This window comes from Vulpes lagopus, chromosome 11 (genome assembly GCF_018345385.1).
Source record: "Vulpes lagopus strain Blue_001 chromosome 11, ASM1834538v1, whole genome shotgun sequence".
NCBI lineage: Eukaryota > Metazoa > Chordata > Mammalia > Carnivora > Canidae > Vulpes > Vulpes lagopus.
Window position 1 is genome coordinate 57,828,243 of NC_054834.1, and position 21,171 is coordinate 57,849,413.

Sequence of the window (21,171 nt, forward strand, 5' to 3'; positions counted from 1 at the left end):
CGGCCACCCCCATGGCCCCCGCGTGGGAACTGCCAGTGGGGTTGATGGTCACCTGCAAGCCCCTGCGACGTCCAAACCTGTGTGGCCGGCCAGGTGGAGGTGGGGCCTTCTTGCCTGTCCCTCGGTGGCTGCTGCCCAGGGCCCAGCCGAGCCCGAGCTGGTCTGTGCCACCTGCAAACGGAGGAGGACAGGGCACTGGTGACTCTGGGCTGTAGTTTGTTTTAGGTACAAAGTCCAGGCAGGAATAAAGGTTCTCTGAAATGCGTGCTACCTGAGGCAGGAAGCACAGCGCCGCAGCTCCCCGGGAACACTGGCCCGGTGGCTGTGGTTCAGGACCTGATAGGCCAGAACTCGGAAGCCGGGGGCCACGGGAAGGCCTTGGGGCGTCACTGGGGTCAGTCGGGGAGAGGCCCGATGACCAGCTGCGGTCAGGACCCTGGCCCCGGGAAGAAGGCCTGTGTGGATGCACGGCGCCCTCTGGGGGCCACAGGAAGGAGGCGCAGCCCTTGGCGCCCCGGGCAGAGGCCCCTGAGGGAGGGTCAGGGGCTGTCCCCACCCAGCCCGCGGCAGTGGGCCCGTTAGGGGTCTGGGTCACAAGTCCGTCCTCCCCTCCTGCCCCCCCCAGGACACGCCTCGGCCAAGTGCCCACAGAGCTCGGGGGTCCTCCCTCTGGGGGCAGCGCGAGGGACGGGACAATGAGCCTGCGTGAGTAGCACACTGAGAAAGCACCTCCCGCCGGAGGGGCCTGGGTGGCTCAGTCGGTAGGCGTCCCACTTGATCTGTCCCACTCCATCAGGCCAGGGCTTGATCTCAGGGTCATGAGTTCAAGCCCTGTGTGGCCAGCCGTGGAGCCTACTTAAAAAATAGAAAAAATCAGAATCTTTCAAGGGGGCTGGGCCTCCAGGCAGGAGGGACCCCGGCGCTCCTGCCCTCCCCACCTTCCTTTGCCCCCTGCTGGTTCCCCAGTGCCAGCCAGAGGCCAGGAGGCCAGGACCACAGAGAAGCGCTCAGCTGTACCAGCCCCACGCCCCGCAGCATCCACATCACGTTCCCCATTGAGCCCCCACCTTGAGCCGAGCCAGCTGTTCCCAGGGCGTCCCCTCTCCCCAGGCTGGGGTCTGTTCCGCCCACTGAGGCCCGAGGACCTGTGCTAGGATCAGGGCCCCCACATAATGAGGCTCCATTTTTCCAAGGGGGTGGTCCCTCATCTCCTCCCCTCCCCCAGCCACAGGAGCCCCCTCCTCTGTGCCCACCTGCTGGTCCCCCCGGACTCCCTGGGGCTGCGGGGCCAGTTGCACATGGAAGCACCAAAGCAGGCCGGCAGGAGCCCCCTCCCGGCTCAGGGGCTCAGGGGACAGAGAGCACTTGGGAATCTTTGTTCAGCTCCTCGAGCCCCGTGGCGTCCGGTGCCGGCGCTCACAGCCAGCCTGCCTGCATTCATCTCCCACCAACCTTCCCCGAGACAGCCGAGCCGTACAGATGTCACTGTCTGGGGGCCAGATGGCAAGGTCTGGGGGAGGTGTGCTTTTTCAAGTTTGGAGGAGAACCCAAGATCACCACCCTGAAGGGCAGAGGCCTGTTTGGCAACATACGCTTTGCAAGTAAAAGGGCCGCGACTGCACGCAATAGGAGAAATGTTCGCTTTTTCTGTGCCGGACGGGCAGACGGCCTCAGGTCTCAGTGCAGTGAGGAACCACCTTGCCCCGACGGGTCTGTCCCCAGGGTGTGTCTCCTTGCTGCCCAAGTGGGGCTCTTCAGCTCGGGTCTCAGTGTTCGACAAAGCCCGTCTGACGAAGTCTTAGCGCTCGTGAGTCACCGAGCAGCTCCTCTGGTTATGCAGAAGCGGGCCACATGACAGAGACTTCTGGAACACTTGCCGGACATCAGGCACCACTGTGCACTCTTCACACCCGACTCCCCTCACTCCTCACGAGGGCCCAGGAGGTGGGAGCGATCGCCACCACTTCCATCTCCCGGCCGTGCGCCCGGACCACGGGCACAGGTAAGGGGGGCATGCCCAAGGCCACAGCGAGACCTGGGGCAGAGCCAGGAGGTGCACCTCTCCCTGCACCCTGCAGCGGAGCACAAGCCAGGCTTCAGGGCTGGAGAGGCCGCAGGAGGGCTGAGCCACTCTGGGCCCCATGGTTTTGAAGAAGTCATCCAGCTTGGACCATCCAGGATTCTGACTTTGCTTAAAGCCTCTCCCCTAAGAGAATCCTCTTTGAAAGACAGGCTCAGGCACTCACCTGAAAAAAGTGAATCAAAAATTATTCTCGCTGCCCCTCTCAGCAAACTTTCCTGCAGACCTAATGGAGTCTGCGGGCGGGAACCTGCAGATCCAGGAGACGCACGGCCCCTAGGCCTGTGCAGACCGGTGCAGGGGTGTCCCTAGTCCAGGGAATTTGTCTTCCTTGCTGCGGCAGCGAGTTCGGGGTGGTGTGCACTTAAACCTCTTTGGTCCAGAAGCTCCCCTTCCTTCCCTGCCGGGAGTTAGACTTCTAGGAACCTGGAGGACACATCATGGCTGAGAAAAGGGTTTTTGGACTCAATGGAAGACCTTTTAAATTCTGTGAAAAAACAAGGAAGATCAGTAACTAAGTCCTCCATGTGAATTTTCCAGATAAAAAGAAGAGCAAGCATGGAAGCTGAAGACTGCTGGGGAGCCGCCATCAGCTCGCGTGCGTGACCAGAACGAGGGCACAGCCGAGCTGACTTCCACCTTGAGCTTCTCTCGTACTCAGGGGCAGGGATCAGAAACCAGCAGAGGACCTTCAGGGTCAAGGTTTCAGCACCACAGTACTGGGTTTGGAACCAGGAAAGGCTACCATCAGACATGCCAGAGTATGTGTGAAGCCACCATATAATTTCTGTCCCCAACAGAGGGAAGGAACGGGACGACCTGACAGGAGCTCGGGAGGAAAAGCACAGCTAGCTAGCTCCCAGGAGCCACAGCACGTCCCTCCGAAGGACCACAGCGTGCATAGGTGGTGCCAGCCACGTCTCCCCCAGGCTTCCGGGTTGGGAAGCCCGGGCCACTGCCCACCCTTGGCCTTGGCACACTTTCTGAAGTCTACCTGGCAGCCAGGACCCACCAGAAGCAACAGGGCGAGGGGCAACTTCCACCTACATGGAGCCAATGAGCACCCAGAGGCAGTTGGTCTTTCCAGCTTGTTATTTATTAAAAATAGATTCTCTCCCTCACCCCTGCTAGCAAAAGGGTCTTGCCCAACATTTTTTTCCAAATGGATGAAATAACAGATTGGGGGGGACTCAAGCCTAAGAGCTCAGGCTTTTCTGGGACAGGGGGCAGCAGGCCTGTGGAGCCTGGAGTGGAAGGGTTTACGGCAAACCCCAGGGCACGAACAGGGACCAGAGCTCTGCTGCTCTAGGCCTCACAGTGTGCAGACAAGGCCACGACAAGAGGGCCAGGGCTGCACCGGTGCCTCCTGGGCATCACCAGAAAACTGTGTTTGACGCCTGAGAAAGGACCAGAGTCAGTGTGGCTCCTACATGTGCGAGGAGGTAAAACAGCTGGGCCCAGAGCAAAAATAGGAACTTCCAGAGGGAAAAGGCCTGGACTGCAGGAGAGGAGACAGGCCCTTGGCAGCGCCGGAGGTCTGCCCAGCCATCGAGTTCCAAGTGGGCCGGCAGTCCACTTAGTGACGTTGCCCTAAGCCAAGCTCAGCCCAAAGATGGAATTCCCGGCCAGCTTCCGGCTCTCGTGGGGACTCTTGCTGCTTTTAACAATCCAGGCGGCCGCCCGGTCCGGCCAGGGACAGCCCAGGGAGTCGGGGCGGGGGGGGCCTCCTTACGCGTCAGCCACCGATGCCCACGCTATTTCTTCCGCTTCAGTTTCAGATCCTTTTTGTTCTTCATGTCTCTGTTTTTCTTCAGCTTTTTGTTCTCTTTGGGTTGTTTGGCTTCTAGCTTCCTTTTCTTGTCACTGGAGCGGGGAGAAAACAAACAAACCATGAGTAGAAAGAGGAAGAAAATGAAATATGCATAGATCTGTACCATCTTTCAGGGTGCTTTGCTTGGTCTGAAAGGGTCTCCACCGCCCGAAACATTAATGACATTAGACACAGACGTTCTCCGCAAGCCAGGCGATGGGCTGGGGGGCCGTGCTGACCCAGTTCCTGCCCTGGCCAGGCTCTTCCTCAGACCCAACAACAATCTCTGCCTTAACATCTGAAATCGGAGTTCTCTTTGGAGTACTGCTCATGCGCCTCTCTCCCAAAGCCTCAAGAAAAATCTAAGGCGTCCCAAGGAAGATTCCCTCCCAGCACTCACCACTCAGGATTACCCTGGAAAGCAGACGTACTATCCCGATGACCCCAAGGATAGTCTCTAATATAAAGCAGGAGACTCCCAGGAAAACCTGATAATACTTTCCAATGTGGCATTATTTTAGTTTTCCTAAATGAGAGGAAACCCAAGGAGTAGTAAGTCAGGTTACGTTCCAGCTGGCCAGCCTGGTAGTGCTGCCATTCAGCAAATGGCCACCTTCCTTCCCGCTTACGGGCTACAGCTCTTCTTCAGCGGCCCGCTGCCCTGGGAACAAGCACCCCCCTAGGCGGAGAGCATCCACAGACCACTAACATCACCTGAATGACCTGACCTGGGGCTAGGGGAGCAAGGCCTCAAAGGATATGACGATAGAGATAGATAGAGATAGAGAGAGACAGACACAGAGATAGAGATAGTGTGTGTACCTCCAAGAGGGCAATTTCCTCGGAGCCCTCAAAGCACCAACTACCACAAAAGTCAGGGAACTCGGGAGGCCCCTCACCAGCAGTAACAGCCGAACAAATGGCAGGGCGAGCCAAACTGGGAGGAGCTGGGAACCAACTGCACCCACATCAAGTACATGCCACGGCCTTTTGTTCCAGTCAAAGCCCCATGTTTGAGGCCGGGGCCATCACGGGCATTGGGGTGCATCTGCCGTATTGTCCAAACCAGAAACTAGGACCCACGGATAGCAGGCTCTTGGGCCACATCGGAGAGCATCTGGGGAGTGAGGCTGGCACCAATGCTGGAACCTTCAATATACCAGAGTAACTTACAGAGACTGCAGGAGACAGGATCTACAGTTCCTAGAGTCGCAAGACTTGGCTTTCCAGATAAATCCTCTAAGGGATCCTGTCCTCTGGCAATGCCAAGAACTCACCTTCCTACTAACCCCAAACCAGATGTGGAAGTTTATCTCTTAGGCCCAGGGCAGGGGACACCTCATTCTCCTCCCAACGGAACTCTGAGGAAGGTTCTGGCCCAAGAAGCCATTATCTACAAATACTCCCCTCTCTGCAGAGAAGCAGCTGGACAGGAAGGTTTTCAAAGCAGAGTTCAGGGACTCCTGAGATCCCCCAGACCATTCCATTCCAGGTGGGCCCCAAGGTAGAAATTATTTTCATAACGACATAAATAAGTTTGCCTTTCACTTTTGTTCTCTTCCAGTGGCACCAGACCGAATGTGGGCACAGATGAGCCAGCTGCCTTCTATTAAGCCAAACAGTACTGATTTGCAAAAAAACATAACACAGTGACACCCTAAGATTTTTGTGGCCAAGAATCTTTAAAACAACAAAACAATAGAGAGTCCATGACTATTAATTTTGGATGAGTGGTTTTTCTCGGTTTCTCATTTCTAATGTGGGAAATAACGATAAATACAACCCACATAAACAAAAGCCCTTAGGGGGCGCCCTCGATTTTTAGGAGGCTGAAGAAATCGAAGGCCGGAGACTAGGAGAACCATCAGCAGGAGGAGCAAGAAATGCGGGAGGTCACACTCCAGCCCGGCAGTGGGCAGTGGCGACGCTTGGGCCCCAGCCCGGCTCCGCCTCTCACTGGCTGGATGCTTTTCCGGAAGTTACTGAACACCCCGCGGCCTCAGTCACTTCACCTTGAAAGCAGCGCTGGTAATAAAAGAGCCACCCCTGTTGTTCCGAGGGTGACGGGACACCACACTGAGGCCACAGCGGCCCCGTGGCCCCGCCCCGTCTGTCGGAGACAGGATCCCGAAGCAGCAACCCTCCAAGGAAGGAGAAGGGGATCGTCTCTCAAAGCTTTCTTTCCTAGTGAGTCACCAGAGAAGCAGAGAAACCGGAAGACCTCCCGTCCGGGCCGACGGGGCCCTCCTCACCTCTTCAGGCTGACGATGGAGGCATTCTGTCCCGCTTTGTTCAAGACTTCATTCCATTCCTCATCATCCCCACGGATTATGTATCTTTAGAAAACAAAAACACAAAAAACAAAACTCAAAGCCTGCCTACAAGAAGGGACTGCTTGCAAGACGACAGCTACATGTTCTCTCCAGACACACGCTGCCACGAAGCCAGGAGAGCTACGTCGGTGTGGACAGACGGCAAGGGAATACCGGCGCCGAGCTCCAGGAGACGGGCTCCGCCCAAGGAGCAGGCCTGCGGGAGTCGGGGGCCTCTGGTCGCCCCACAGTCGCCCATTCACTCCCACCCTCGGGCATGTGCTCACAGGCCCTGGGTTCAGGCCTCCCTGCCCCACCTCCTTGGAATCTAGCAGTGCTAGCAGGTCGAGGTCCTGAGAGCTCAAAGTAGAGGGCACAGCCGCCTCAGCCACGGGGCTGCAGGTCAGAGGGCTCAGAAGCCACTAATTCTAGAGCCATTATTCCCATCAGTCCACAGAGCGGACAACAGCCAGAAGGCTGAAGCTCCAAGGGGACCGGGAGTCCTAGTGCGCAGAGGGTACCAGAGAAAGGAGTCTTGTGCCTCAGGCAGTAGCATGGCCACTGAAAGTGGATGCTCCTCACTCAGCATCCCCCTCCCAAGGCACCTCAGGGAAAAACCCTCCAAAATTCTGCAAATAGTGAAGGAGGAAGTTTAATTTAACTGAGTGCCCTAACTAAAAGAGTGCCCTGCAACAGATGCCAGGGCGCCAGGAGGGGGATCAGAAGAGGCCTGCACACAGGCCTGAGGGTCCTCACAGCCCAGGCGGAGCCTTCACTCCCCACCAGCCCCGCAGGGGCCTTACTGAGAGAGATCCATGTTCTTCAGCTTCCCCACTTCTTTCTCATGTTTCTCCTGGAATTCCTTTGCTGCTTCATCCTGCAGTCCAAGCCCCAGAGACAGAGTAAGTCAGAGGCAAGCAGAGGACGAAGCACAGAAAAAGGTGAAGGGGCAAGAGTACCCCAGGGAGGAGCACACAGCTCCACCACCAGATGCAGGACTATAAAATGTGCATTTGGAAAAGTCTAAAAGGACAATCGGGAAGTTGTCGGCAGCAGCTGCCGGATGGTGTGCACACGTGCAGTGGGACATGCTCGTCGAGGAGGGAGAGCCAAGGAGGGAGAGCCGGAGCGCAAGCGGGGCAGGGAGGTGCTGGGAGCTCGCTCCCACCTATAGAGCGCCACCACCGGGTCAGGGCGAAGCACGCTCCTCCAGGGGACAGGGTGCACGGCCCCAGGGCCAGGCCTATAGCAGGAGCGTACCAGGTCATCACTCAGGGTCTTCATTGTGGGCTCCATAACCACGTCCTTCACGGCCACCATCTGCTCCTCGATGGCCCGTTCCTGCACCTCACTGAACAGCTGCAAGACAAGGGCCGGGGGCGGAAGATGAAGCTGCAGCAGAGACCCAGCCCCTCGGCCGCGGGTCACTTAACACCCACTTCACGTACTACAGAGCACACACATGCAATGGGACACAACAGACACAACTGAAGCCCTGCCCCCTAGGTCTTCATGTGTGTGTGCGCAGCACACTCAAACACAGCCAAATGTTAACTAACATCTATTTATCTTAAGGCTGGGAGTGAGTTTGTTAAATTATTTGAAACAGACCCAAACCTTGACCTGGGCTGATAGTACCTTGACAACTTTGCGGATGATCCGGTTGAAAAGTCCCATCAACTGGCCAGAGGGCAGCTCAATCTCCTTTTCCAGCTGGTCCACAGACTTATGCTGTAGGCCAATTCCCAAGAGAAGAGCCTGGAGGATGGAAAATCTGTTGAAGTGGCCACTGGGACAGGCCCTTGCCCATTAAAATGGCACCAGAACCACTCTCTCTTGACCACAGCTATCTGGTACCAAGTATCAACCGGCACAGTCGATTCTGGCATCTTTTCTTTCATCCCATTACTGAAACCACCAAGAAATGTTCCCCCTTCCTGAAATCCTCAAACTATCTTGACAAGAGCTGCTTCCGGGCTGCATTAGAATTTCAGGGTACCCCTAACTTCTGCTAAGTTACAGTGAGAATCAAGGCAGTATGGCAGGTGGGGAGAGTGTGGGATCAGACCGCAGCTCTTCCACATGACTGAGTAGAGTCTAAGTGTCCCTACCTGTAAAATGGAGAGAACACTACCCACCTATCAGAACCGCAGGCAATTACATGCACAAAATCACATCAAAGCATCCAAGCCAAGGCCCATCACACAAGCAGCACATAACCTACCGACTGGGCGGCAGACAGGGACAGGTCCCCCAGCTGGTTTAGGAAATACAACCGGGAGATGGCAGGGATCAGGTCCATAATGAGATGATAGTCCACCATGTTCCGGGAGTACATCTCCAGCCTCTTCAGGTCATAGGAGAGGAAGAGGGCATCCAGTTCCTCCCGGCTCAGGGCTGTACATGGAACAGAGCCAGACAGGTCAGGGCAGCCGGATGTCTTCGCAAGGTCTGACGAGAATCCCAGATAACACACATGATGGTCCCCAGGGAGGGGGGCACACTGGCAGCTGCTCCTCCACGGGGATTGAACCAGAGCAGAGCAGCGGAGGAGCCGCCTGAATGCGCCTGTCCCCAACAAAACACACACCCCGGGCAGCCCCGACCTTCCTCCTGCAGAGGGGAGGTGACTCCAGGCCACGCAGGGACGGTTGGCACACAACCCTTGCTCAGAGTTTCATGCACCAACACATCAGACCAAGGAAACACTCCTTCCCCACTTTGCCACTTCTACTCAGGACCCAGCTTCACAGAAAGTGTGTATGGTCTGCTCAGTTCAAGGAACACAGATTTTTTCCATCAAAATGTAATAGAAAAAAAAAGCGACACACACATAATGAGCAACAACAAAAAAATCTACAGCTGTTAATACTAATGATCTGTTTTTTAATATTTTAAATATTCGAGCAGAACTTACAGGTCCAAAGCACTTTCCATGTGTTAGCCACATGAGGTTGGGCGCATGTGCTTATTTACAGTTTCATGAATGAGGAGACCGAGCCTCCTCAGAACTGAGCTGGTTACCCTAGTTCACAGGACTTACATAATTAACTACCTATTTGACCTGTTTGACATCTGAAGTCAAATCACCTCCCCAAAGTCTTGTCATGAAGATGGAAGGTACTATGGGCACCAGTGCCCATAAGGCAGAGCAGGGTCTGCGAGGGGCGGGGTGGAAAGGAGTGGGGAGCTCAGTGGGAGATGCAGGCCTAGAATCTGTCCCCTCAACTCCCAAGCCAGCCTTCCTCCTGGACCCACCACACTCCACCTCACCTCACTTCCTCCTTCCACAAACCAAACCCCCACCAGCCCCCTGCACCAGTCCACCCAGCTCACCGGGCTGTGTTGGCTTCCCGAGGTTCTTGTTCTGAATGATGTTCAGAGCCAGGGGAGGCGAGAAGGTGCTGAACTGATAGGACAGTAGGGCTAGGAACCGCCTTCGGAAGTCTGTGGAATACAACCACAGTCAGAGGTCAGGGGGCCCCCAGCCTGTTACCTCACTGCCCCCCTTCCCATCCAATTTACCTTTCCAAAAGGCCGGGAGCCAGGCTCCCCGGTCAGCCTCATCCTCCTCCGTCAGCGTCTTCAGCATGATGCACGAGTGTTCCCCAGTCAGGTCATTCTGGGAAACACAAATGCCCACTTGGCACCAAGAACGCCCTCTCGTGAAGCATCTGTCATTGCTGAAGGGCAAGCAGGCAGGGCAGGAGGACGCGCTCTTTGCAGCGGGGAGAGGGCCCTCCACACACTGCCCGCACCTTCCCCACAGCCTCACGTCCCCCACGACAGCTGTCAGAGGCCACTTGGTGCTGTGACTTCCCGGCAGGTGCCACGGCAGCGGAGCAGAGCGGTTCAGATCGTCCCAGCACGCGGTCCGCTCTGGACCCAGGGAGCCACTCGCACACATCCAGTCAGATTCTGAACTCACAGTCATTACAGCTTAAATTCCACATGATCCTATCCTCCACACCCTCAAACCCAGAATTCCGAGTGGCAATCAGCCTGCAAATGCAAGCTTCTTTAGGTGCTAAAATAATGGGCACGGGTTTTTAAATATTTATTACACAACCACCACTAAACTCCACACCATGGAAATATCTAATGCATTTCGAGCAGAGCGCATTCACAGAACACCCACATGTCACAGACAAGCGGCACGCAGCACAAAAGCCCAGGGATAAACCACGGTCTCTGCTGAGCGCAACCGTCTGCACTCTCCTCGCAGCTGACCGGCCAATCTGCAGCCCCACCGCAATGCAGCTCACTACCGAGGACCCGGCCCATCCGGGAGCTGCTCTGTGGCCACACTGAAGAGCCCAACAGCCCATGAACTTCACCAGGCCCACTTTACACTCAAATGGGCACCGTCCTTGGACACTGACTTTGCTCCAAGAATCAAACCTCCAGCACCCTCTCTCAGCTGACAGCCTCCCATCCCTGGGAGAACAGAAGCAACCAGGAGAGAACATCATCCTCCCAACACGAACTCAACCAGCTGACCGACACCTTCTGTGCCCAAACTGTCTGCCTTCCCTGTTGCTGAGAAGGACGAGGTGGCCACCTCTCCTCCTGCACTCAGGGTCCTGCTCCCCTTGCCTCTACCATCAGACCCCCGTCATCTGTATTATTTGCCCAATCTCTACATAATCATGTCCTGCAGTAAAATATCTTCTAGAATCTTCCATCTGACAAACTCCACTTAATGCTGATGTACTTGCAGCTACCTGGGTTTCTCTGTTCCCTTTTGCTTCCCTTAAAAATCATCTAGTTTCTCACTTGCCCTTCTTTCCAGTGGGGATAATCCCTCAGCTCCACAGCAGCGGGTTTTCCCTCTAATCAACACTGCCAGCAAGTCCACTGGCCATTTGTCCTTAGCTTACCTGCTCTCCCACAGCCACAGATTTCCCTTTTACTTTTTTTTTTTTTTTTTTTTGAGAGTAGACACACACCCACGCAGATGAAATGGGGGCAGGGATAGAGAGGTGGGGAGGGGAAATTCCTGCAGACTGAGCTTACTGCAGAGCCCAAAATGGCTGGATCTCAAAACCCTGAGATCATGACCTGAGCTGAAATCAAGAGTTTGATGCTCGGGACGCCTGGGTGCCTCAGTGGTTTAGCACCGCCTTTGGCCCGGGGCGTGATCCTGGAGGCCCGGGATCGAGTCCCATGTCAGGCTCCCTGCGTGGACCCTGCTTCTCCCTCTGCCTATATGTCTCTCATGAATAATAAAATCTTTAAAAAAAAAAAGAAAAAAGAAAAAGAAAAGAGCTGGACGCTCAACTGACTGAGCCACCCAAGCACCACCCCCTTCCTGAAACACTGGTTAAACGTGGCTTCTGATACCCTCCCCTACTTTCTCCTCCAGCTCAAGGCCGCTCCTGTCTCTGACCCACTCCTCTGAAGGCTGGAGAGTCCAGGACGCACCCTCTTCTCAGTAGACTTTCAGTCCCAGTTTTCAGTAACTTTAAAAACGTAGTCATTCACTGAACCAAAGTATTAACTGAACACAGTACTACTCTACCAGTAGATGCTCTTAAGTGCTGGGGTTACAGGTGTGAAGAAAACAAAGTCCTCGATCCCAGGGAATAAATGCTCTTGAGAATATGCCCCCAAATTCCATCTCCCGCTCCAACCTCTCCCTGGAGCGCCAGACTCCCATAGGCAACTAACTGTCCCATATTCCCATCAAGTACCGGACAAGCACCTCACACTGTGCCAGAGCATTCCACTGTGACCTCCGGACCTGTCCTTCCTCCAGCAGCTCTTCTCAGCAAACAGCACACCTCCAGACCTTCCAGTTTCTCACCTGGACTCTCAGGCCAAAACCCTAGGAATTCTAACGGTTCCCTCATCTTACAATTCAATCCATCAGTTCAACCCCCAAAAACACACCTGGTCTCCGCCACTTCTCTCCACCTTCACCATGTCCTCTCAGCCACCCATCTCCCTGCCTCCACTCTCAGACCACCACCGTCCATTGTCTCCATGGCAGTCACAGCTCAACATCTTCCTCCAACTGGACAGGAGGAAAACAGAGTCCCTACCCAACCTCACTGCCCCACCAGGACCTGCGCCAGCCTTCTTTTGTCTCCTTCAAGTCACCCACTCACTTCCACCTCAGGCCCTACTACGCTTGCTGCAGCCGCTGTGTGGAAACCCCTTTTTCTCCGGGAATGGCCAGTCCACTATGGCCATTCAGGATCCAGTTGGAAAGGACACTCCTCGGAAGTCTGACCACTCAGCACACTACAGTTTCAGTGTTTAGTCGTCTTTTTCATGGCACATAGCATGATCTGAAAATTTCTCATTTTTTTCACTTTCTTGTCACCCATTTCTACCCATTAGAAAATAAGCTTCATGGGCAACCCCGGTGGCGCAGCGGTTTAGCGTGGCCTGCAGCCTGGGGTGTGATCCTGGAGATCTGGGATCAAGTCCCACGTCAGGCTTCCTGTATGGAGCCTGCTTCTCCCTCTGCCTGTGTCTCTGCCTGCCTCTCTCTCTCTCTCCCCCACCGTGTGTGTCTCTATGAATAAACAAACAAAATCTTAAAAAAAAAAAAAAAAAAAAATAAGCTTCGTGATTTATCTTGCTCACGGCAGGGCGTAAATGAATGGATTTTTTTTTATGGACTCTCAGTCAGTAACTCCTCCTTCCATAATCTCCATGGCTTGGTCATCCACGTAGTCATAGCCCTCCCTCAGATACCAGCTTATAATAGGCATCTGCCCACCTGCAACCCTCTCCTAAAAACACTGCTTTATTTTCAAATTGAAGGAAGCTGCAGCATTCCAGAATTCAGTGAAGAAGTGCATGGGCACTTCTGCCATTTTGTAATCATGCACAAAGCCAGGCACACACCAGGTGGGCACCACACGAGATGAGAGTGAGTGTGGGACTACATGGCCTCTCAGGGAGGATGGCTGTTAGTTGCCCATCAGAACAATCCTCCTGGAGGCACAGGCACACGTACTCAGAGCACAGCAAGAGTCACCAGGGCTCATATAAGGACAGGCCTGTCACCAACTGTAACTGCAAACCCACACCCCTCCTCTGCCTCACTCACCGGCGTCTGTCTCAAATAAACCGGAACAAACCCAGCCCGTTTCCAGAACCTGCAAAGATACGAAGAAAGCAGGTCACCATGTGCCCCCCAAATGCACTGACTGACCCATGAAGACAGGCAGGGCAGTCAACAGATGGCTGATAAGCACACGGGATGGAAAGGCAGACCACACGACCCACAGGATCTCGTTTACGGGACACCAAGGCCATGGGGTGACACCAGGAAGGGAGGCAGGCAAATGCTTACTTGAGGAGCCTGGGGGTCAAGCCATAGGACACACCCAGGTAATCCAAGCGCTCGGCTGGCCTCTCGTTCAGCTTAAGGAGTAAGGGAGGCAGGTCCTTCCGAGGAGTGATGACCTCTTCCAATAAGCTGACGGCCTAGAGGATACCAGGGAGAGAACCCAGTCCACCCAGCAAAGCAGCAGCTTAGTGACATTCCCAAGCACCCGCACCGTACCAGGCTCTGACCTAAACACAGCAAAAACTGGGACAGGTTTCTTTGTTCCCTGGTTTTTAAAATACAGGCACCATTAATTAGCTCGAGTGGTCATGCCCAAGTATAGCAAACACCTGGACATGCATGAAAGCAAACTGCTCCAAACCTAGAATTCAGGAAAATGGTCACACGGTTTCAAAATGCCTAAAAATCACTTGATGGGATGAGCACTGGGTGTTATATTATACATAGGCATATTGAATTTAAATAAAATTTATGTTTTAAATACCTAAAAATGTAAAAAGAGACAGAAATAGGGTTCTGAAGATCCAGGTCTGTTACCAGGTGGCTCTGTGACTTGGGAAGTGACAAAGCTCTAGGCCAGACCTTAAATACAAGCCCCTTGCCTGCCTGAATAGGCACACAGTGAAAACCAAGTGACCGTGCATGCAAACCTGTCGCCGTCCCTGGTGTTAAGCATCTTAGCAAGAAAGACACAACTTGCTCGGTGACATGAGGAGTCTGCCGAGCGGCGGTGTGAAGCTGGAGCACACACCAGCATTACCCGGGAGCTCACTGGGACACAGATCACGGGGCCCCACCCAACCCTCTGATTTCAGAGGCCTGGGGCAAGGCTCAAGAACTGGCATTTTTAATAAGTTTCCAGGTGATGCTGATGATGCTGGTTGGAGGTTCTCAACTCAGAGGCCAGCTGGAGAAGCCGCAGCTTCTCCAAAACAGGAGGAAATCTGCTAGTGCTCAGAGGGCAAAGACCACTGAACACTTCTGGATACTGAAAACTCAGAGAACCATTGTCCTGGGAACAAGGAGTTCAGCCAATGGCAATTACCTCGCTGCTGATGGTGTGAATTTCTTGTGACGTATCAAGGACCTTTTCCTCAAGACAAGGGAATCTGCCTTCGAAGTACATCTGCAGCAGCTGCAGAGCTCGGCTGCCGTAGCCCATCTGTGAGCAAGCACAAAAGGAAGACAAATGTTCTCAATCTCTCTAAACCCCTCTACACCCCCTACTGCTTCCAGGAAGCCTTCACTCCGAGTCAAACTACACTTGACAGAGAATTAATGAAATCTCTCACTGAGGTCAAAGCAGAGACCCAAAGAACCAGCACACTATGACCTTCACTTTCACACCACCTAGCCTGAGCAAGAGGATGAAGATGGCTGGCTGGGCTTTCTGGTCCACAGATCAGCAAGCCCAAAACAGACATCTCCACAGCTGACTCCTCAGTGGGGATTTCTAAGAGACAGGAGGTAACTGTGTAAGTAGGTCAGGTTCACAAGTGTCCTGTCTTCACAAGAGCAAGTATATACAACCAGTCCATCCACCCGCCAACCCCTAATCCTTGGGAGACTGTCCATGGCCAAGGAGTCCCTAGAACTGCTTACTCCTTGACCAACCTTCCATCCAAACAACCAAATACACCTGCCCTAACGAGCTGCCAGCAACACAGCTGAGCTAATAAAGCACAGCAGATTTGAGAGGCACGAGGACACGTTACCCCTTGATAATCTGGGTGAACAGCAATGCGAACAACCCTTCCACCTGACAGGCCGCCGAAGTCTGCGTCTTGGAACTGTGTGGGAGACACAAGCCAGTAAGTGAGCATCAAATACATCCTCCGACACTGCCAGCTTCACTCACGTGCGGGTATGAGGGACAGCACAGCACCTGTTCTGACACTGTCCAGGGAATCAGGTCCCCCGAAGCCTTCTTGCCTCGAGATAGGCTGTTCAAGATGGACTGGCGGGAAATCTCCCCCTCGAGGCACACCTACGGGGACAGTAGGACAGGGCAGACAGGCCAGAAGTAGGTGTAGAGCCCACTCACAAAACATCCTCAATGTTCTGCTGCTGCTTCCCCGACGAGGCCAGCTGTTTCCACTCCAGTTCAGGCTTAACCCTGTTATCAGACTCCTCCACTTCCAGTGAAGTTTCATTACCGCGCCCAGTGGGCATCCTGATACCCTCAGGAACGAGGCAGGATAGACATCCTCCTGCCCCAGAGAGCAAAATCTACATAGTGTGCATATGTGCACTCCTGCGGCTCTGTACAAAACAGTGCAAATTCTCAAGGACGCTAACGTCTAATAGGAGGATGGTTAAACACAGGATGGTACGTGCATAAATGAAATGCAATGCAGCCTTTGAAAACTATGCAGATTACAAATATTCGACACATTGCGCAAAAAAAAAAAAAGCAAGCCCCAAACACTACGATCCCATGTTTATGAAAAGGGAAAATAATATAGAAATGGTAAGTATATGCCAGGCATTTAAAATATTATTTTTTCCAATCCGTATCTTCTCGTTTTAGAAGTACATGTATTGCTTTGGTAATAGAGGGGGAAAACAGACAAAAACAGTTCTGTTTCAGGAGGAGCCCTAAGTCAAAATGCAAGTGGCCTGTTCTGACTTTCACCTCTCCGCCATAGTGGGGCTCTGGGTTTCCGTCAGTGGTGGTTTCCTTCTGTGTACCCTCATCGCTTGCCTTGAATCGCTCAGCTACTTGGCTCCATGCCAAGAATCAACACCTTCCCTCCCGTGCCACTTACTGAGCCATTAATCTTTGATTCCTAAGTGTTCCCCAAATCATTGCCATCGTACCTGGATGACAGCAAGCACTTCAGGAAGGGCGTTCTGGGTGGGGGGCACCGGGGGCAAGAGGCAGAAGAGATGGTGAGCAGGTGCATCAGAAAGCATCTGGAGATCATTGGGGGAGTTCTGTGGGGGCACAAACATGAGTTGGTGAGAACTACTCCTCTTGTCCTTTACCCGAGAGGCCAGAGTCCTCGGCTGACCAGAGCACCGCCCTCCCCAATGCCAAGCGGTAGGCTGAAATCCAGCTAAGTGCTTTTCTAGTATGTGGGCCAGCCAGCCCGAGACCGTGTGAAATGGCCTAGGTGGAACTTTGCCCCATGTGTTTGCTGTCATCTCTACGTGAGTGCTGATGCTGTGGAGGAGGGCAGGGGACTACTTCGTCAGCACTGTGGATTTCACAGCTGGGGGGTGAACTTTTTCCTGCCAAGAGGCTATTTCAAGAAAACCTATCACCACTTCTAACACCAACTCTTCAGGTTTCCGTTGAAGGATGTTCATAAAAATGCTACCTAGATCCTCAAGTAGGGTTCTTCCCAACATGCCCTTCAGTGTTGAAGACTTTCGAATACTCTAAATTCTCATTTGGCACTCCTTAAAAATAGCCCAGAGGTACAAGGCTGGGTCAGCACCCCCAGACAACAACTGCCACGTCATTTGAACCTAACTGGTTAGCAGACAAGTGAGAAACACAAGAACCTGGTTTAAAACAGGCAAAGCTTTCTACCCTCCCCAGCTACCAAGCACGGAGCTACGTGCAGGAATTTCACTTTGCCTCCACTCTGGAAGCAAAGCTAGAAGCCCAGGACAGGCCTAAACAACAACAGGAAATGCAATCTCTCCAGTAAGATCAGTGGACCTTGACAACATCAGGACACCTAAGTCCCAGTACAATGGTCACCTGAGCCACCAGGTAATAACAGATATGGAAAGCCAAACAGGAGACTGTCAGAGCTGAAGTTCACCCGAGAGCTAGCTGCAGTTACCTTGTAGTGAGAAGCCACATAGAGGGCCATTAGCCTTTGGAGGAAAACTTCAGAGGCCTTGTGGTAGCAAAAGAGGGTATCTCTGTTAACGTAGTAGCTGAGTCTGGAGTTAAGCAACTAAAACTTATCAAAGAGTGCCCAAAATAGGGCATACTGCTTCCAAAAGAGACCTGGATACGCAGATTGCCTCCAGCCTGGAAGGAAGAGCCCTGTGTCCTCCATAGAAACCCCATATTGTAGGGAAGGAAGAGCAAGGAAACGGAGAATGTTCAACTTCCCCCTCTCCCTGGAGTAGCAGCCTATGGAACAGGCTGAGACCTTCTGTTCAATGCTTGCCTCGCCCCCAACTCCCCCCCACCCTCCCATAACAGGGCCCAGACGCCAGAGGATACAGCTCACAGGCCTCGGGCAGGGGGCAGCCCGAGACTATCCGGGTGATATTGAGACAATCCAGGCACAGCAGGTCGTTCAGCCACTTCTCCACTGCATCCCCAGGGGCATATCGGATGGACTCCTGCAGGGAGACCTCATGCAGGGTTCGCACTGCTCCCCAACCACACACACACACACACACACACACACACACACACACGAGGAAAAACAATTATTAAATGTGCTTTGTCTAAAAGAGCAAGGCAAATGTTCTACTTTCTCTTTGTCACACGCCCGTGTAAATATGGCTTGAGAATTTAAACTGAGTGGTTTTTAAACTATCCTAGGGGTGTTCAATTTGCCATGACACCAATTCCCATGGGGATAACACCAAGTCACTGCAACCATGCTCCGAGGCAGTGACAAACAAGGGCCTGACCCAGAAGGCCAGGTCAGGGTTCCATCCGGTCACTGGCCTGCTGTTTGCCGAGGAAAGCAACTCTACCTTGTGGAGACCTAACCTCCATGCCTGATGGAAGGACAGTCTGGTATCGCCCATGGTGACATGAGGAGACGATCCCACAAGAGAATCTGTAGGGACCTGCTGTGGACGGGCCCATTCAGAGTTCTGGGGGTACCTGATGCCAGTCTGGCTGTCGTTGTGGCCTTGTTCTCAGCAGTGGTGCTGATCTGACTCTGGGCACTCTGTTGACGCAGCTGCTGAATCAGCTTGAGGGACAGGGACCGGCCAGTGCCCTCGTAGCTAGGAGCAAAAGCAAAGGCCGTTAGGCAAGGCATCCCGAATGCACTCTCTTGGAGAAGATGGAGAACTAGCTTCCTCATCCTGCTGCCCTCTAGAATCCCGTCCAGAGCATGCGCATGGCCACAGAGGACGAGGTAGTGTGGGGGCTCAGCTGGGGGCCAGCAGGGCCTGGGTTCAAGTCTGGGGTGACTACTTAGCACCTCTGGGCAAGGAAGTCTTAAGCCTCATCCTCAAAAGGATTATTCTACACACCTCACAGGAAGGACAGTGCTGTGAATTACAAAAGTAAAGACTGCCAAGATGATGTGAGGAAAGCCTTCAGCATGATGTGGGACACTGTTGAATGGTCAGTGAGTGAGCGAGCACCACTGAAGGAACGCACCTGAAGACAGGCAGAGAGCACTTCCAGTTTGGAAAATCAAGAAATAAACCCACCACCTCAGCAATTCCTTTCATCACTACTTTCATGGAGAAAGTGACATAAAACAACCAGCAAAAATTTGGGGAAAAAAAGAAACCCTCTTCTCTCTGTCCTCTCATTTGTATTTCCTCCTTCGATCAAAGCCTAGGTGACCATGTGGGGGCAGTGCTCAGTGGGGCTTGTTTTTTATTCAGGATTACATCACCCCATGATACTCACTGATAAAATTTAAAGACTCTATAAACACTCCCTTTTACTCAAATACTATTTTTAGAAAATGGTCAGAAAATGGGAAGTTGGAGGTATTTTATTTTATTCTCTTCCCTGCCACATGTAACAAAGCTTTCTCAAAGGAATTCCATTTACTTATTTAAAAAGGAAGAAAACACTCTTTTGTGCTTCAAAAGACATTTTCAAGAAAGTGGGGGAAAAAAATAAAAGAAGAAAATTTCCATAAATCAGGTAAGGCACTTCCATCTAGAATATATAAGGAACCCTTATAACTCAACAATAACGACAAATCAAACAGAAAAATGAGCAGAGGATATGAATAGCTATTTCTCTAAAAATCTACAAATGGCAGATAAGCACATGGTAAGATGCCCCACATCATCAGCCATTACGGAAATGCAAATGAAGACCCTAATGAGACACCACTTCACATTCACTAGGATGGCTATAATCAAAAAGACATATAAACACACATGCTGGCAAGGACATGGAAAACTTGGAAACCTCATACGTTGCTGGTGGGAATTTAAAGTGGTGCAATTACTTGAGAAAACAGTCTAGTTGGTTCCTCAAGCAGTTAAACATAAAGTTACTATCTGACCCAGTAACTCCACTCCTAGATCTGTATATACACACACACACACACACACACACGTGTGTGTGTGTGTGTGTGTATACCCAAGAGCACTGAAAACATGCCCACATAGAAAACCTATGCACAAATGTTCACAGCAGCTCCTGACAGCCAAAAGATAGAAACAACTCAAATTTTCATCAACGAATGGAAACAAAATGTGTATAAACATACAATGAAAAATTATTTGGCCATTAAAAGGAAGGAAATTCTTATACAAGATAAATGGGTGAACCATGAAAACATGGTAAGTGAAAGAAGCCAGTCACCAAAGACCTCTTATTGTATGACTCCATTTATATGGATTGTCTATAATAGGCTAATCTATAGAGACAGGAAGCAGACTAGCAGTTCCCTATGGTGGGGGTTAGGGAGAGACTAGAGGGTGATAAGTAAAGAGTATGGCTTTTCTCTTATGGGTGGTGAAAATGGATTGTGGGACTGGCTGCACAACTCTGGGCAGATACTAAAAACCACTGAACCACACTGTCAAAGTAGGTAAATTGTATATGAATTATATCTCAATAAAACTGTTAGCAAAAAAAGTAAAGCCTTTTTATCTAAATATTTTCAGTGTAAGCAGACACCCTAATAAATCTGTAACACAGAATTAGCTCTTCCAGATGTGATTTCCACACAGAAATCTTTTCAATATCGAAGATACATTTATTGACCTAGAAAGAGTACACACTATATTCTTACATTAAAAAGCAAATTTAAAAAATATGTAAATTATGTTTACATTTTTGTTCAAAATAAAATAAATGCGTAGAAAATGTGTAACAAAATTCTAACAGAAGTTATCTCTTTGGGCAGTGATACTATCAGTAACTTCTCTTTTTCTTTTTGCTTACCTATTTTTCCTAATGGTTCTACAGCAAGCATAAACTAAATATTTTGAGTATCTAAACAAAGCTCTTGAGCCATTATAAGACTGCTGTCTTGGGGATGCCTGGGTGGCTCAGCTGGTTAAGCATCTGACTCTTGGTTCTGGCTCAGCTCATGGTCTCAGGGTGGTGGCATTGAGCCCCATGTTGGGCTCCATGCTCAGTGGCGGGGATGTCTGCTTAGGATTCTCCCTCCCTTTGCCCCACCCCCCCCACCTTGTTCTCAAATAAATGAATCTTTAAAAAAAAAAAAAAAAGACTTCTGTCTTATACTAATTTAATAGTTGCTGTAACACTACTTTCACATCACTCTAAGATAGATGACATTAGTATTGCTGTGTGCTCTCTGGCACCTAATCAGGCCCAGAGACAGAATGAGACCCTTACCACCTGGGTTATGAAATTCTTCAGTCTCATGTGGCCTATTTACGGTCAGACCAGAGGCGGGCACCACTCATTAAAGAGACTGGCTCCAGTGGGCAAAAGCCCCAGGAGAGACTGACGCAGCTCCTACGACTCTGACTTCGGGAATTGGGCCCACCTGCCCCAACCCAGGCA

General features: G+C 52.0%; 1 protein-coding gene across 1 annotated transcript in view; it reads right to left on the bottom strand.

Annotated features, from left to right (window-relative positions):
- Positions 1-3,158: 3,158 nt before the first annotated feature.
- Positions 3,159-21,171, bottom strand: part of NAT10 (N-acetyltransferase 10) — a 37,456-nt gene continuing 19,443 nt past the window's right edge. The window contains exons 13-29 of the mRNA XM_041722893.1: positions 18,316-18,440; positions 17,698-17,848; positions 17,306-17,402; positions 16,329-16,445; positions 15,394-15,495; positions 15,224-15,298; positions 14,554-14,670; positions 13,512-13,645; positions 13,266-13,314; positions 9,728-9,824; positions 9,539-9,649; positions 8,427-8,599; positions 7,841-7,960; positions 7,463-7,561; positions 7,006-7,079; positions 6,143-6,226; positions 3,159-3,943 (exon numbers count right to left, since the gene is read on the bottom strand). Of these exons, the coding sequence (XP_041578827.1) occupies positions 3,835-3,943; positions 6,143-6,226; positions 7,006-7,079; positions 7,463-7,561; positions 7,841-7,960; positions 8,427-8,599; positions 9,539-9,649; positions 9,728-9,824; positions 13,266-13,314; positions 13,512-13,645; positions 14,554-14,670; positions 15,224-15,298; positions 15,394-15,495; positions 16,329-16,445; positions 17,306-17,402; positions 17,698-17,848; positions 18,316-18,440 (1,834 nt within the window). The 3' untranslated portion in view covers positions 3,159-3,834. The remainder of the gene's footprint in view (positions 3,944-6,142; positions 6,227-7,005; positions 7,080-7,462; positions 7,562-7,840; positions 7,961-8,426; positions 8,600-9,538; positions 9,650-9,727; positions 9,825-13,265; positions 13,315-13,511; positions 13,646-14,553; positions 14,671-15,223; positions 15,299-15,393; positions 15,496-16,328; positions 16,446-17,305; positions 17,403-17,697; positions 17,849-18,315; positions 18,441-21,171) is intronic.